This window comes from Rattus rattus, chromosome 8 (genome assembly GCF_011064425.1).
Source record: "Rattus rattus isolate New Zealand chromosome 8, Rrattus_CSIRO_v1, whole genome shotgun sequence".
Lineage (NCBI taxonomy): Eukaryota > Metazoa > Chordata > Mammalia > Rodentia > Muridae > Rattus > Rattus rattus.
In genome coordinates, this window is record NC_046161.1 from 16,650,483 (window position 1) to 16,667,778 (window position 17,296).

Sequence of the window (17,296 nt, forward strand, 5' to 3'; positions counted from 1 at the left end):
TCTCTTCATTAATTGTGTGTGTTCCTAACTCTATAAATATAATCCACATGGTTTTACTTGATGTATGTTTTTAAGACTGACCATTTGGTATCGGATAACCAGTTGGTGCTCTCTGCCCCTGTGGAATTATTTCCCCACTCTCAGCTCACCGTAGTTGTCTGTGGTTCTTTGTGTAGGGTTGAGGCCTGGTGAGCCTCCCTCTCCAGTGTCCTCCCTGCCCAGCTCCTGTTGAAGCAGTCATGTTGCTGAGACTAAGGCAGCCTCTGATATTATGAGACACAGTCTCACAGCAGACTCCTTGATCCCTGGCTTTTATAATCTTTACACCCCTTCTAAAATGTCTTCTGAACCGTAGGTGCAGGAGTTGTGCTGAACATGTATGTGTTGGGACCAGGCTCTACAACTTCGCGTTTTGATTCATCATGGCTTTCTGTAATAATTTCCATCTGTTACAAATCGATGTTTCTTTGATGAGGGATGAGGACTGCACTTACTTGTGGGTGTAAAGACATGTATTTGGAATGTAGGTGGATTGTACTTGTTTAGTAAAGTGGAGACTGTAGGCTCTCTGAGGTCTGTGGTTTCTAGCCTAAGCTCCCTCTTCTCAAGCGGCTCTTCGGGCCGATTGGAGAGCGTTGGTCGTGTGTGTCATATTTCGTATCCTTATGGTTGTTAGGCCATGCTGGTTGCCGAGGTGCAGAGGCGTCAGAGCTCGGCTGGACGCTTGTTTGCTTCCCTGTTGTGGTACCTTCTGGTGCCATTAAAGCTAGTCCTCAGGTCAACTCTCAACTCAGGCCTATGGGCCTGTGTTCGATGTGAATGGTGTCCTCACCAGTAGGAACTTAACCTTCTACCTCTGTGGGATAGCCAAGGGGAGCAGCAAAAGTGTGTGCTATTTTTGGAGTCTAATGTTTTCAGACGCTGTTTCTGCTATTTTGCCCTCCCTCCTTGTATATTGTCTCCCTCCCTCCTCCTGATTAAAGCCCTCCCCCATTTCCCCGTTTCCTATCTCCGATCACTCACACTCTGCTATTCTCCTCTTACTGCCCCACGCTCCTGACTGTGGCAGTGGTCCGTTCTCCGTTCCTGCTCTCTGCAGTTTCTCGGGGTTGTGTATTCACGTCTGGATGAGGTGTGGAGTGAGGAGCCTCAGAGAGGAGAGAACATGTGACCGCTGTCTTTCCGGGTCTTGTGCACCTCAGTCCCTGTGACCCATCCTTCACCTTCAAACGTCACGATTTCGTTTCTTTCTCCACAGCTGACTGGTATTACATAAGTTATGTGCACCACACTTTTGCTGTGCATTTGTTGGTTGAAGGACGTGTAGGGTGTTTCCAGTCCCCAGCTACTGTGATAGAGCAGCAGTGAACATGGCTGAGCAGGGGTCTGGGGTAGGATTTTTTAGGCACGTGCCAGGGAGTGGCGCAGCTGGGTCATGTGGGAGGTTTACGTTAGCTTTTGGAGAGTTCTCCACACTGATTTCCATAGTGGCCGCACCCATTTGCAATTCTGTCAACAGTGATTGACGGTTCCCTTTTCCCCTCCTCTCTGTCAGCGTTTGTTATTGGTTATTTTGCTGGTCTGTGTCATTTTGCATGGAATAAGATGAGATCTAAGCCTTTTGGATTTGCGTTTTCCTCAGTGCTAAGTGTGCTGAGCATTTACAGAAGTGCGTTTGATTGCGTTTTCCTCAGTGCTAAGTGTGCTGAGCATTTACAGAAGTGCGTTTGATTGCATTTTCCCCATTCCCAGTTCCTTCCAGACCCCCCTGATGATGCACATTAAACACGGATTTCTCAGCCAGTATTTTCTTTGGAGAACTCTGATTTGCTTTTGTTTCCTTTCATTCTGCTTTATTTTGTTTTTTAAGATATGCTCTATTTACATAGCTCAGGCAAGTCTTGAACTAAAACTCACAAAGATCTGCTTGCTTCTGCCTCCCAATTGTTGGGATTAGATGTGTGTGCCACCATGTCTGTCTTCCTTTCCCCTTCTCTCCCCTTTCTGTCTCATTTTTCCTTCCTCTTCTGCACTTCTTTCCTCTTTTCCCCCTCTTTCCTTTACCCTCACTGTGACCCTCTATTTGGAAACAGAATCTTTTGTATGTAGTCCAGGTTGGCCTCAAACTTGGAATTCTCTGTCCTCATCCTCCCAAGTTAAGGGATTTTAAATTTCTTCCACTCCTGTGCCCAGTGTAGTAGACTTGGTGTTGTCAAGTGTGTGTGAGTGTGTTGTACTGGGTTGTGCATCCTTTGCTGGGTATGAAAGCCTAGGGCAGTGCACATGCTAGGAAAATGCTCTACCCCGAGGTGTAGCCCTTCTGGAAAGTGTACAGTAACTTCCGTTTGGCCTTCATGGAGTAGAACAAATCAGTCCTTTTTGAACATAGAAATGTCTTTTCTGAGGTGCTAGAGATTGTACTGAGAGACTTGCATGTTAAGCTACATCTTTCCCTTCCCCATATTTGAATTTTAACTCAACTTTGAAAGAATTGCCTTCCTCTCACTTGAACTATGATTTCCTTGGCCATAGGAAAGTTTGTTATCGCCTGTTTGAGTCCCTTCCACTCATATATGTTTCTGTATATGCAGGATGTCAGTTCTTCATTCCTAGTCTGACTCCCTGGCTAAAACAAGAAGAGTTAGGGGTGGCAGAAAGTGCTCTCCCTCAGCGTGAGTATTCATGGGGAAATCTGCTTTGATGACCTTGGTATTGTTTTGCAACTGTAATCAAATTTTCTTTTACTGGCCTCAGAAATTGAATCCATTTTTCTCTGTGAGATAATCTGACATTCCCCATAATCCATTATTTCTGTGTATTCAGGCATACCCATGATCTTACAGCCTATGCGTTCCCTTTCCTAAATTTAGTATTTCAATGTTGTTTTTCCAGAGCTTTCTGACTTTCCTGTTGCTGGAACTGTCACAGGGTCAGTTTGTAGTTCATACATAAAATGTTGACTCTGCTTTTTTTTTTTTTAATTATAGTTTTTTTTGTTGTTTTTGTTTTGGAGGTGCTGGGGATTGAACCAGGGCTTGGGCCTGTGAGGCAACCATTCTACCTACTGAACAGTCTTATTGCTAAATTTTTCACAGCACAGCACAGCTGTGGAGGCCAGAGAACAACTCCAGAGTCGTACTCTCTTTCCACCATGTCACTACCAAGGCTTGAACTCAGGTTGTCAAGTTTGGTGACAAGGTGACCTTCACCTTATATTTTGGGACCAGATCTCTCATGGAGGTCTGGGGTTTACTGACCACGCTAGGCTGGTTGTCGAGCAGTGAGCCTTAGGGAATCTGTTTGTCCCTGCCTTTCCAGTACTGGGATTATGAGTTTGTGCCACCATGCCCGGCGTTTTAAAGTGGGTTAAAGGGTTCAAGCTCAAGTCCTTGTGATTTAACAACTAGCCGTCTCCCCGGTCTCTTTTTCCCGTTTTTCTCTTAGTATAATTGAAACAGTCTTAGAATTACAGCCCAGGCTACTCTTGAAACAGTCTAAGGTTCTCTGACTTAGCCTCTTATGTATTAAGATCACAGTTGGGCACCATTATGTCTGTCAGTCTTTATTTTCTTATCTTTTTTGGTTTTTAGCCTTAGCCATTAAAGGCTGAGACAACTTTCCAGCCCTCACTTTTATTCTCTTAATTTGCATAATTTGAAAAGAAGAACAAACGGCTCTCGCCCTTTCATTCTTGTACACACCATTCGTTTTCTGACCTTCTTACGTTCCTCTCTCTATTTAACTTAAGAATTGGAACTGCAGCCTACAATTGACGACTCAGAGCTGGAGAATTATTTTAGGATGCAAAGTTCCAGTGCAACAGAAATGGTAAGATCAGCAAGGACTTTACACTTCACACTCAAGAAGGGGGTGGGGTCCTCTGTAGTAAACCATACAAAAGAGACCTTTGAGATGCATCGTATGCGTCTGAGAGGAATTGACGTTTCTGAAGAACTATCTGCAGTATCATGAATTAGGAGATTCCCCAAATATGTCATAAAGATTCTGTCTCATTGTCTCCACAAATACCTATTCCCACATGTGCCGTTAGACCTGAAACTTTTAAACAGTTTTATGGGGCCACTTTTTTTAGTGCATATAATCAATCATTAAGATTTTGGCAAAGGGATCTGTCGTTCAGTTTAGAAAAACTGGAGCTCAGAAAGTAATGGCATGGAAAAGAAACTGTAAAGTCCATTATGAACATAAAACTGTTTTTGTCCTCAGGTGGGCGATTCATCCCTTCAAGAGCAGTCAGGAAACCACAGTGAAGGGGACCTGCGTGACTCTAAGCCATGTGGAAATGTGTTGGGTGAACAATTATGCCTTAACACAGAGGTGAGCACGCAAAGTCAAGGCTACAGTTCTGAGTGTAACTGGTATGGGAAAGACATTCTTTCTTTGCTCAAGGAAACCTCTACTGGACAGAACGTTTCTGAGCTTAATCAGTGTGGGAAACTCTTCAGTCTGACTCCAAACATCATGTACCCGAGCACTAGCACAAACGAGAAGCCCTTCGAGTGCACAGACTGTGAGACAGCCTTTTTCAATCAGTCTTACTTTCAGCCAGATATGAGGCCTCACAATGGAGGAGAGCCCTATGACTGGAGTAAATTCGGGAATGGTTTCATTCATCCTACAAGCCTTGCTATGCATCTTCCAATTCTCAATGCAAGAAACCCCTACAAATTTGAGGAATGTGGAAAGGACTTTCAGTATTTTGCATGCCTTAATAATCCCATGGGAATGTGCACTGGAGAAAAATTCTGTGACTGCAAGGAATGTTGGAAAGCCTTCACGGTTTCCTCACACCTAACTCAGTATGTATCGATTCACACTGAAGAAAAATCCAAAGTGTGTAAGATATGTGGGAAGTCCTTTGCTAATTATTCTCGACTTTCTGCACATGTAAAAACTCACAACGAAGAAAAGCCCTTTGTATGTAAGGAGTGTGGAAAGGCCTTTAAAAATATGTCATACCTTAATGATCACGTTAGGATTCACACTGGAATAAAGTCGTACAAATGTATGGAATGTGGGAAGGCCTTCCTCCGATGGTCAGGCCTTACTGAACACATAAGAGTCCACACTGGGGAAAAGCCTTACGAATGTAAGGAATGTGGGAAGACCTTTTCTAGATCTACTCAGCTCACTGAACACATAAGAACACACACTGGAATCAAACCTTATGAATGTAAGGAATGTGGCAAAGCCTTCACTCAGTACTCGGGCCTCGCCACACATGTACGAATCCATAGTGGAGAGAAGCCCTTTGCATGTAAGGAATGTGGGAAGGCCTTTACCAGGACCTCTGGCCTGATTCATCATGTGAGAACTCACACAGGAGAGAAGCCTTTTGAATGTGTTCATTGTGGGAAAACCTTCATTACTTCCTCCCATCGCACTAAACACCTGAAAATTCACAGTGGCGAGAAGCCCTTTGTGTGTAACATATGTGGGAAAGCGTTCATATATTCCACATCCCTGAACATCCACATGCGAACCCATACGGGAGAGAAGCCCTATATATGTAAACAGTGTGGGAAAGCCTTCGCTGTTTACTCACGACTAAGGAAACACAGCCGAGTTCACACTGAGGAGAAACCCTATCAATGTGAGGGTGTGGGTGTTGCTACTTAGCCCGTCTGTTGCCACCTTTGAGTATTGACAGTGACACCAAAGATCATCAGATTAGTCTTAACTGCTTCGTGTGGGTGACAGTGGCTCACACTGGCCTTGAGACACCATCCTAATTTTTATGAACTAGGACATTTAGGTGCCCCCTCAAACTTTTCTTTTGGGTAGTGCTGAGGATTGACCTAGAACATCACACACGCTAGGCAGGCACTCAATCGCTGAGCTACCTTTTCCAGTTATCCTGGAACCCTTTTTTCATGGATATCTTGAGTCTGAGCACTGTGGGTCATAAATGAGGCCAGCATACAAGGTGGCTTCATTCTGATGCTTGACTCTTCGTGATCATAACGTTTCTAAATGCTATGAAATAAGACAGATCTGACCCTTTTGTTGGTTAATGGCTGCCACTGTGGCTTGTCAGTGTGAAAACTCACTGCAAGTCAAGATAATGCAGGACACAATTATCTTGTGGAAAGACTCTCCTAGGTAACTACTCTGACCCCAGTGATTCTGATGAGCACACCAAGAAATAGTTCCTGATTTTAATAGGTAGTCTGTTTACAGACGTTAACCCTGTGATCCTTTATAAAACTCAGAAAGCCCATTCTGTCCCATCTTTTGGATCCATTTTGGACTGGAGTGACAGTAACTTTGTCCATATTCCTCAGTTGGTTGGGCTTGATTGTCTGAGGGTTGAACTGAGGGTCTTGACGCTAGGCAAGTATTCTGCCACCAAGCTGCATTCTTAGCTGGCTTAGTCTCTTAGTGCAGACTTTTCAGTTACTGTACTGTGGATAGGCTGGGTTTGTTAAGGTACAGTTCCCTTTTGTTTTAACAATTCCTTAGCTTCAGTGTTCTCCCCTTTCATATCTTACTAAAAGCACTCAGGAGAAACCAAGTTGCTCCAAGTTTGAACACTTTAATTACAGATAAGTTTCCAGTTCTATCGCTCTCAAGTTCTAACTTCCACACAAAATGCTAGAATACAGATCTGCTTGGTTCAAGATCACTACATGGCACTGGTTGGTTTTTCTTCCTGTTCTAATCACATGTTCCTTCTTCCTAACTAAGGGAGTCCTTACCAGAATAGCCTCTACCTGTCACTCAGCTTCAAGGCTACTTGCATGTGTTTAACTGCTATTTTTACAGCAGTGCCACAAAACACTATAGCCAGTGCTGGCAAAATGGCTCAGAAGGTAAAGGTGCTTGTGAGCAGGAACTGAGTTTGATCCCAGGAACCCTCATAGTCAGAGGAGAGCAGAGTGCTACACAGCCTCTGCTTCTAGACACATACCACACCTGCACACGCTTGTACACACCGTACAGATAACACACAACAGCATAAACCAAGTTGCTTTAAAGTTCCCTCCTAAAGAAATGAAATTTTAGGTTAGCATAGTATTGGGTTTTATTATGGCGTTGTCATATCTATAGACCATTATACTTCTCATTAGCTTACCACTTTTGGATAAAACCTTAGGGCTGCGGGTTCCGCTCGGTGGTGGTAGTGCTTGCCTGGCATGTGAATAGCTAGTTTTTATCTCCATCAGTGGACAGACCGTATACAGCAATCTATTTTCTCACACAAGAATAGCAGCATGGGAGTTAGTGAGAGGATGGTTCAGAGGGCGAAGCTCTTGCCCTGCAAACACAAGGACCAGAGTTCGTTTTCTCAGAACCCAGTTAAGTGCCATGGAGGCCACCTGTAATCCCAGAGCCTGGGAAGTTAGACGGGAATCCTCAGGCGATTGGGGAGTTAGGTTACTTGACTCTATGAGCTCCGGGTTCAGCAACAGACCCTGCTTCAGTACACGAAACGGGAAGTGACTGGGGAAACCTGGCATTACCTTCTGGATTCTGCATGCCACGTGCAGATGCGGGAACACCAACATGCACACGCACACACGTGAAAACAGGAACAGCATGTTTGGCGGCTTGCGGAGTAGACTCTTCATGGCATGCAGTCGCTTTCACATGACAGAGCCTGAAAAGGAGGTTTTTTTTTTATCCTCTTCTGATAAAAACCACAGCGTTGTGGGATGAGGTTTCCCCTCATTGTCCTGGACTATCAGATGAAATTCTAAAGACCCGATCTGAACGGTCATGCCGAGGGTTAGATTTAATATGAATTTGAGAGGGTCATAGATTCTTTTGGGCCCCCAGACAGGTAATCCTATTTGTAGATAATGAATTTTTTTTTCTATTTTAGTTGTTTCCTTACATAAATTAGTATGATGTCCAGCACACTAGTGAAAGTAGTTAAAGCATATTTTTCTTTAGAATTATAATGAGGTATGCTTTCCATTATACTGATTTGCTTATTAGGATAGAGGGTTGTTTTAATATCTGGATTTTTACATAATGATTTTATAGTCTTTCTTTATTTGTGAGGCAAAATTCCCCTTGGATTTATTAATTGCTTTCCCTGTATCCTCTGAGATGACCACACTCATTTGCATTCAAGTACCTAGGATTTCATTGTTTCAAATAGTAAATACTGGAATGATTAAAGGACTCTAAAATAAAGGCAGTCATTTTATCAATGATTGTATATTAGTTGCCTGATGTTAATTTTAAGTTCTTAGATGCCTTCAACTTGGCCATTACGGTTCATTTTTGTTCTGTGGGACTGCTGAGGATGGAACCGACCCGGATGAGGCAGCCCTCTGTCACCGAGCGGTCTGTAATCTTGAGCCGAATGGATCGTTTCTACTACTTAACGTTGCTTATGCTTACTCACATGAAGATTGTCATAGATATTCTCAAGTAACGATGGCATACAAGTTTTCCTTATATGTAAGAAGAAATGGCGCAGGGGTAGGAAGAGTGCGCCTGTTCAGAGTGCACAGGACTGTCTGTGGTCTCAGTCCTCAGCGCCACCAAAACAGCCATGCTAAAACGAACTGACTGGCTCTTAGCTGTAGATTAGAACCGTGTCATTTACTGCCATGAATATATTCCTCTCCTTTCCCAAACTCTAAACCTGTTCAGTTATCCTGATCTAGATTAATTGATACTGTTTTAGGTACCCATTTTCTATTACCATAAACTGCACAGCATCTTATGTGTATGGGACACCTAAGATTTACAATATCATTTAAATTTTTTCGAGTATATTTTTCTAGGCATGCTTTCATTTTCACATTTGAAATTTATTTTTTTTTCTTGTATTCCTGATGTTTCCTGGTTGTATAATTAATTTACTTTGGGTCTGCCTTGCATTCTGCAATGATTTCTTGTAATTAAATTGAGTTAATCTTCAACCAGTATTCTTTTGGAGAGTATTTGTCTCAAACTACAGCATGTTGCCTCACACTAATCTTAGGGACTGGGAAGCCAAGGCAGGAGGGTCACAGATTTAAGGGTAGCCCGAACCTGGGCTACCTTGTGGACACTGTCTTAAAAAGACAAACATGAAAAATAAGACAAGACAAATGTTCCCAAAGGAGGAGTTGGGGCCTGGTAGATAATTTGGGAGGGAAAAAATTTGTCTTGAAATATTTAAACTTTCCAATATAGTTTTTATTCCGTTGACTCTGGCAGGTATTGACATGGCTAGATAGTTTAATTTTTGTATCCTTGGTTAAAAAAAATTTAGGGGTGGGGTGCTAGGATTCAAACTGAGGGCTTTACACATGCTAACCACTGACCTATAACCCAGGTGTAGATGTGTCTTTTATATATACTTTAGTTAGAGTTTTAAAACTCTGATTACTTGAAAGATCCTGATTAACAATTCTTTTAGACCATTATGTATAATGCAATTAGTAACAAAATTGGATTTTTAGCAACTTTTTTCTTCTGTATTTGTTGCATGTACCTTTTCTGTAATGATGTTTTTCACTGAAATTTCACCCAGTGCTTGGATTTGTGTATTCCATTTATCTTTTAGTTGCTATTCTAAACCATTAAATCCAGTTTTAAAATAGAATGTGTTGATGGTGTTTCTTTCTGAGTAGACGAGACCGCTTGCATACAGTTTGCTCTCATTAATCTCCTGAGCATAACAATTGCAGAGACCTAGAAGCAGGTTCACTCCTACACTGACATAGATATTCAAAGTAGCAGAATTGATGTCATAGAGGATTTGCTTAGGAGACATTAAATCATACAAAATAGGATTTAGCCAAAGGAGTGCTGTTCCCCAATACCTCAAAGATAAGTAGTGTGCTACTCAGGCCTGTTAGGTAAATTCATGGTGCTAGGATGTAAACGTTCGCTAGGATTGACTATCCATTAGACCAATCCCCAAAGAATGTACCTCTGACATGCAGCTCAAGGGGACAGAGCACAGGCGCAATGGATGTCAGCCCTGCCCTGCCATAAAGTTCCGGTTCTTTAAAAAAAAAAAAAAAAAAGCATAGTTCTAGGCTGGAGAGATGGCTCAGTGGTTAAGAACAGTGACTGCTCTTCCAGAGGTCCTGAGTTCAATTCCCAGCAACCACATGGTGGCTCACAACCATTTGAAATGGGATCTGATGCCCTCTTCTGGTGTGTCTGAAGACAGCTATGGTGTACTTGTGTAAAATAAATCTTTAAAAAAAACAAAAACAAAAAACATAGTTCTGCCAGCTGGGTAACATGACCCTGGGCCACATCTATTGGAAAAAACAGCACTGATGTACTTAAGTAATCCTGGTGATATTTTTGCTGTGTAAATCTCCCGTCTGTCCAAGTGGCTAGACTTGTAGTCTCCTGTCTCTGTTTAAATTGTTCAAAGTCTAATCAGGGGCTGGACCTAAAAGTTTTAAGGATGACTGTGTGTAAAATGCATAACTCTAAGATGTATATATAATTCAGTAAAATCTTATATTCAAGATCAACTCTTATTTGGGTGTTAGCCCAACTGGCCATGTGCTTTATGTAGTAAAGAGCTTTTCCTTGAGCTCTATGTGTGCAGTGATTTTGTTTTTACCACTGAGTCATTGGCATATTGTTTCTATAGCAACACAAGTCCCTGATGGAGCAAATTCATGGCAGAGAGGGTAAATGGGTCTCTTGACAGACTACCCATTGCATCCTGTGATAGATCAGGGCTATAAATTCTTTTAAGTTCATCAGAAGGTGATTATAGCATCCTTTCTCTTGATTTCACATCGACCAACAGACGTCAGCAGAATTCAGTCCTGAAAGTTCAAGAGGCTTCTAATGACATTACAGTTCTCAGCTACTCAACGGTTGCCTTCTTAAACTGGCTCTTCATTCATGTTATCAGGGGAGCATCAGAATCCAGGAGTGTAGAATCTGAGGGACTGGGCATTTTTGCTGTGACTTGAGATGACAAAAACCAGGATTTGAACTTGCTTTTTGATTACAGCATTCAATAGAACCAAGGACTTAGGAAAACAGTTGCTGGGACAAGTCCAAGGCCAACCCAGTAACTACTTGAGGATTCCCAATCAGAAACCTCGAATTATTCCCATTGGCTCCTGAGCCTAGTGAGGTAGGGTCAATCTGTTGAAGCACCCTTTATGGTCCCAACCTACCAAAAACAATTCCAACACCTCGAGAGAGGTCTAGATAAGTACGGAAGCGAGCCTGCCTTCTGTTTCCTACTGAGTTAAGGTGCTCTAGAAAGCAAGGGTTCTAAGAGTGCAGGGGAGGTTGGCCGAAGTTTCTGCCGAGCTTCCTGTGGGTTTAAGGACTTACTGCCCCACCGATTACTTCCTCTCCCACCCGTTCCTGGGCTCACAGCCTGGATTCTAATTCTGTCTTGTCATCAAGAACACTTTTGGCCTCCCATAGTAAAGCTATTACAGCGCCCCCGCCATCACACTGCGGAGAAACTAGTAATCTGACAGTTCAAGGGAGCCTCCCTGGCTCTGCAACCAACCGAGCGCGAACGGAAGTGACGTCAGGCCCGCGACCGTCTTTTCCGGCTCTTATCTGCACTGAAGAGTTGGGAGTTATCTGGCCTTTGTGAGTTCTGCGGTGCAAGGGCTGCCTGGAGGTTGAAGGGGAAGGTAAAGAACGAGAGTGCTGAGCTCTGCTCTCCCTGCCACGGCGCCTCAGGGCGCGGCCAATTCTGAGTCCTGTCCGGCTGTCAGTCACTGGGCTGGGAAAGTGCCCAGAGGGCGGGTCCTGGCGGGCTGCATCCAAGATGCGCCTGCTTTTCAAAAGCCGCCCAAGCAACTTCAGTGGAAAAAACTGTTTTATTTTTCTCCTCAGAAAGAAATGAATTTTTGCCGGAGTAGTTGGAGTGACCTTGCGATTTCAGCACCTCTGGTGAGCACTTAGTGAAAGGTGGCTTCTGTTAAGGGCCGTATTCCTTTTTCAAAAAATTAGAAACGAATGTCTGGGGTGAGAACTTAATTCATATTGTTAGACTGTATTTTATTTAGGGTGTGCGTGTTTTATTTTGACCATTAGCTTAAGCTACAAAGACATGTTTCTTAGTTACTTAGCATGTACGTCTTGAGAGAGTATAAACGTTGGTAGACCTCAAGTCCATTCATAAAAACCTAGCCGACAGGAGTTTACTCACAGCACACAGGAGGTGGCAAAAGGATTTCTTTGAGTTCTTGGCTAACCTGGTGTACAAAATGAGTTCCAGGCCAACCAGTGCTGAATGGTGAAATATTGTATTTAAAAAAAAAAAAAAAAGTAAAAACCCAATAAACAATAATAGCGAGTTCCAGAGTTCCTAGGCCTGTGTTTGTTTTCTCATCCCTTTTATCTCCCTGTGCTTGTGATCAAATTCAGGGCCTTGTACATGCTACACATATTTTTTTCTTAGGTTTTAGGCCTAGTCATCACTAAACTGCTTGGAGCTCACAGAAGAAATGTGGAAAGCTAGATGATTAAAAATCATTGGATTAACTATTAAGAAGATTGATAAATTAGGGTTCTCTCCCCAACAGTTCCCCCCATTTCTCTTTTTAAAAAAGTCTTAGATGTACTAGCATATTTGATGGTCCAGTGTCTGAGGTACTGTCACCTCTTTGCAGCAGTCTGTGTCTACTCTTTCCCCAGAAGATAAATATATTGTATGGTGACTTGTTTGCTAAGATGTGAACTGAAAATAAAGGGTGACATGGTGGCATATAGCAGTAATCTCAGGAGTCGGAGCAGTAGGAACATGATTTCTTTTCTTTCTTTTTAAGAGCTATTTATCTTATATATGTGACTACCCTGTCACTGTCTTCAGACACACCAGAAGAGGGCATCCGGTCCCATTACAGATGGTTGTGAGCCACCATGTGGGTGCTGGGCATTGAACTCAGGGCCTCTGGAAGAGCAGTCAGTGCTCTAACCGCTGAGCCATCTCTGCAGCCCTCTTGCTTTATCATCTTATTCTGGTGAATAGTTGTTTCTTTGTGTTTCTTCTTCCCCTTTTCTTCTCTGCTTCCTCCCCCTTCCCCTCTCTCCCTCCTCTCCCTCCTCTCCCTGCCCCTCTCTCCCTCTTCCCCCTACTGCTCTCTCCCTCCTGTTTCTTTCCCTAAGCAGCATTTTTGCTGTCTCTGAACTCAAATGAGTAAAATAAAGGTACTTTTAAGCTTCAATTTTTAGTTTTTTATTATTGGGTCTTACAGTGTTGTGGTTCAGCCTTGGACAACTGTCCTCCTACTTTAGACTTCCCAGCACTGTGACACGCGTGTCTGCCTTGAGTTAATGATTGCATCTTCGCTGTGTGATTTTTATTTTCTAGTCTGTAGATTGAACCCAGAGCCTTGTACATTCAAGGCAAATGTCCTACAGCTGAGCTCCAGGCCAACCAAGTTAATGATTTCAGAATGACCCCCACTGTTGTTATAAAAATATGAAAAATAAAAACATAAGGTTGTCTTTTATCCTCACTAGATCTGGCACTGTGGTGCCCCCAAGGTATCTGCTAGATATCTTAATTCTCAGTCGGCAAAGTGTCTCACCTGCTCTGCTCCATCCCATATCACACTGCCAAAGGCCTCTCTCTGAGTCTGGCAGCAATCTCTCTACCTATCTAGTTCCCAAGGCAAGTTTCCATACTAGGAACACAGATCCCAACTCCGTGGTAGCCCAGACCAGCCATAGCACACTTTCTTACACTTAAATATACACATGAAAGAACACACAACACAATAACCTTTGACCCAATTGATAAGATATAATTGCCCACCTAAACATACAAAGCCCAATATACATCCATCCCTTAAGAACATTAATAACCTGTATATACACAGAGCGGAATCTTAACGTCAGCCTCCATTGTTGTCCCTTGGCTCCTCTCCCTGTCCATCCTGTCTCTTCCTCCTTTCCGTTCCAGTCTCCTCCTCTTCCTTCAAACTTTTCTCCCGCCCATCCTTCCTTCTCATCCAATGACAGGCCTCCTTCTATCTTGTACCTGCCTCACCTGTGACATCATCCCACACCCCACTCAGGAGCTTGAAGTACAGTGTACTGTAATAGATTATGAGTGTTATTAGTCTTTACATTTTCATTTATGGTTTTTGAAATAGATTTTTATGTTAATCCTAGATGGCTTGGAACTCCCTATGTCTCCCATGCTTTCTCTGCTCCTACCTCATGACTCCTGAGATTTTACATTTCTATATTTCTGTATTTAATGTAAATAATATAAAGTCTGTGGTAAACTTTTGTCATGTGTAAGAAAATAATAAAACCAAGTTCTATGTTTCAATCTAATTCAAAATCTAAAAGTTATGTGACTTAATTTTCATGTGTCAGACTCATGGATAGTACCTTGCAGTGTATTCCTGTTCCTCGGGGTTATGGCTTCATAAGCAAAGCCCCCGTGCACAAAATTGAATATTGCTATTAATTGTGTTCAAGTCAACAACTAGCATATAGTTTTTACTTATATTTTAGCTAATGTTTCATTTTAAGTGCCTGTTTCCTTTTATTTATTACTCTTGTGGGGTGTGTGTGTGTGTGTGTGTGTGTGTGTGTGTGTGTGTGTGTGTGTCTGTGTGTTGAGAGGACAACTTGGTAGAGTTGGTTTTCTCCTTCCATCTTGATGTGGGTTCCCGGGATTGAACTCAGGTCTCAGGCTTGCATGGCACGCACTGCTCACCGAGCCTCTCACCAGCCCCTCGGGCCTGTTACCCGTGGGTTAGCTGTGCCTTTCCAGGCTGCCTCTGAAGTACCTCAGCAAGTTTGTCATCACTCACAGTCCATTCGGACAGCACCTTCACGGTTCACACTTTCCTCTAGGACCACGAGTGTGACTTTGATAGTGTTTTTTTTTCTGGCACACATATTGTGTGTGTGGGCTTGCGCATGCACATGTGTGCGTGTAGGACTACCATGGCATTTATGGAAATCAATTTTCCATTAGAGACCTCTGGGTCTCCAGACATAGAACTCAGTTTCTCAGGCTTGGTGGCAAGTACCTTTACCCACTGAACCGTCTCACTGGCCCTGACACACTTTTTTAACAATTTAATCTATTTTAATTTATTCATTTTTCATCTCACTCGCTGCCCTCCCTTCTGTCTCCCTCAATCCTCTCCATCCCCCACTTCCTTTCTCCTCTGAGCGGGTGGTGGCCCTCCTGGCACATCAAGTCTCTGTGAGACTAGGTGAGTCCTCTCCCATTGAGGCCAGGCAAGGCTTCCTAGCTAGAAGAGCATATCCTACATATAAGCAACAGCTTTTGGAATATGACCCCTGTTCAGTTGTTCAGGACCAATATGAGGACCAAGCTGCACATCTGCTACGTGTGTGCCGTGAGGCCTAGCTCCAGCCTGTGTATGCTCTTTGGTTGGTAGTTCAGTCTCTGGGAACCCCAAGGGTCCAGGTCAGTTGACTCTGTGGGTCTCACTCACTCACCCTTTTTTATTTTTTAATTATGCTTACGGGCTGGGTTGAGATGGGGGCCAATTTGGAATAGTTGGTTCTCTCCTTCCACGCTGAGCGGCTCTTGAGTTTGAACGGCACTCACAAGGCTTTATCTACTGAGAACCCCTTTATCTACCGAGCCATCTTGCTAGTCCTACTGTTTTGTTTCTGGTGGGAACAAATCCTTTATTTTAAATTTTTACTGACAAATTGAAGCCCATGGCTAGCCTCGTTAGTGCCCTTTGATGATCCTTCACTGTGAAGGGTTTATCAGTGTTCCTCAGGCCTTGTGGAGTGTCTGTCCCAGTCGCTTTTGTTGCCTTACTCTTCTGATAGAAGAAATTGCCCTTCTCAGCTTTGGGCCATACATCAAGCCAGCAGATGACATCCCACCTACTGTGCTGCCTGAGAACAGATTATCACAAATGCCGACTCCGTACCCAGCTGCCCATAATCTTCCAGGTCACGAGTATCCATTGTAGCAGGATAAAGATGCCTCCGGCGGTACAAGTAAGACACGGTGGCTGCTGATGAGGTTTAGGCCTTTTGCCGGGGCGGTCCCCTATGTAGCTTATCTGACTTAACCCAACTACCACCAAATGGCTAGCTCTGTCCCTCTGTGCTCTGGTGTGGTCATTTTCTGTTCCCCTCCATGTCCATTCTCAATGACTGCTTTCTTTTCTCTTGGACATTCTGTCTGCCGGAAGTTCCACTCCCTATTTCCTGGCCAGCTCCTGGCCCTCAGACCTTCCTCATAACCAGTCAGCAGCAAGATGACCTCCGACACATTTCCAGATTGCCTTTAGGCAGGAGTGGGAGGACAAGTATTTACCAAGTAGAAAATAGGGTGATGGGCCTTGGAAATGACAGTACCAAAGTTCTGCCAGCACTCAGCCCTCTGACAGTACAGAATTCACAACCGAAAATACAGAGACACACAATGTGAAGAAAGCTTCCTCCAACAGCCCGTGAAGCTGGCTTGGACACTAAGTACAAGCCAGTGTTGGCTCAGATCCGGGCCCTCTGATGAATCATAACTGTGGGACGATGTGGGACGATGTAGTCCCCGTTCCCAGGTGGATCTCTTAGACTCTGCTCAGGTTTTACAAGGAGCTCCATGGGTTTGATGTGTGAATAGCAATGTGAGTTTGTGTGCTGTGGGTGGATACTGCTGCACGGTGAAAAGGCGGTGCAGCTCAGTATGCTGCCGCTGCCGTCACCATGTTTCATACCTTCGTCTTAATTTCCTTAATAAAGGACAAGGGCAGGCACTAGCACACTTGTTCAGACTTTATGTTGTTGGTAGCATTAAATGCCGTAGTCAACTAGCTGTCTCGTTATCACTAGTGTTGGAAACTACTGAGCTTTGCTAAGCGTGTTCTCCTTTGTTGACTCTAATGTCATACTCAGTTTTGTTTTGAGACAGGATTCAGGCTGGCTTTGAACTCCCTGTGTAGCTGAGGATGACCTTGTACTCACGGACTTCCTATCCCCACCTCCTGAGTGCTGGGATTCCAGGTCTGCATCAGCCGGATGGATCTTACTCAGAATACCACTTTCTGTGAGTGCCCGTCCCCTTTCTAATGGCATCCTGGGCTTCAGCTGGGGCCCCAGGCAGCGGCACAGCTGTTTCTTTTTGCTTATCTCCCCACGTTTTCAGTACTGAAACCACTCCCGGTGTACAGCGTTCACGCCAGTCCCCTCTCACGTGTTACCTCCCTCCACCATCAGCTCGCTGAGTAATATAGGCAGTATAATGGGCCCCCTTATCTCCAGGAGAGACTTTTCAAATAAATGTGTTTTAACATCATTTGATCATTCGTGTACTTTGTGTATATATGCACGTGTAGTTTTGTGTGTTTAGATACACATGTGGCACTCA

The 17,296-nt window shown here is 43.7% G+C and overlaps 2 protein-coding genes across 9 annotated transcripts in view; both read left to right on the top strand.

Annotated features, from left to right (window-relative positions):
• Window positions 1-9,568, top strand: part of LOC116908309 (zinc finger protein OZF-like) — a 30,297-nt gene extending 20,729 nt beyond the window's left edge. For all 5 annotated transcript variants that reach the window (XM_032911590.1, XM_032911589.1, XM_032911592.1 and 2 more), the window contains 3 exons: window positions 2,592-2,672; window positions 3,749-3,828; window positions 4,228-9,568. In XM_032911590.1, coding sequence (XP_032767481.1) covers window positions 2,592-2,672; window positions 3,749-3,828; window positions 4,228-5,640 — 1,574 coding nt within the window. In that variant the 3' untranslated portion in view covers window positions 5,641-9,568. The remainder of the gene's footprint in view (window positions 1-2,591; window positions 2,673-3,748; window positions 3,829-4,227) is intronic.
• Window positions 9,569-11,448: 1,880 nt separating this feature from the next.
• LOC116906911 (zinc finger protein 426) overlaps window positions 11,449-17,296 on the top strand; it is a 28,122-nt gene continuing 22,274 nt past the window's right edge. For 2 of the 4 annotated variants that reach the window (XM_032909828.1, XM_032909829.1), the window contains exons 1-2: window positions 11,449-11,862; window positions 16,825-16,975. In XM_032909828.1, the coding sequence (XP_032765719.1) occupies window positions 16,948-16,975 (28 nt within the window). In that variant the 5' untranslated portion in view covers window positions 11,449-11,862; window positions 16,825-16,947. The remainder of the gene's footprint in view (window positions 11,863-16,824; window positions 16,976-17,296) is intronic. The other 2 variants (XM_032909830.1, XM_032909831.1) reach the window with 2 other exon arrangements.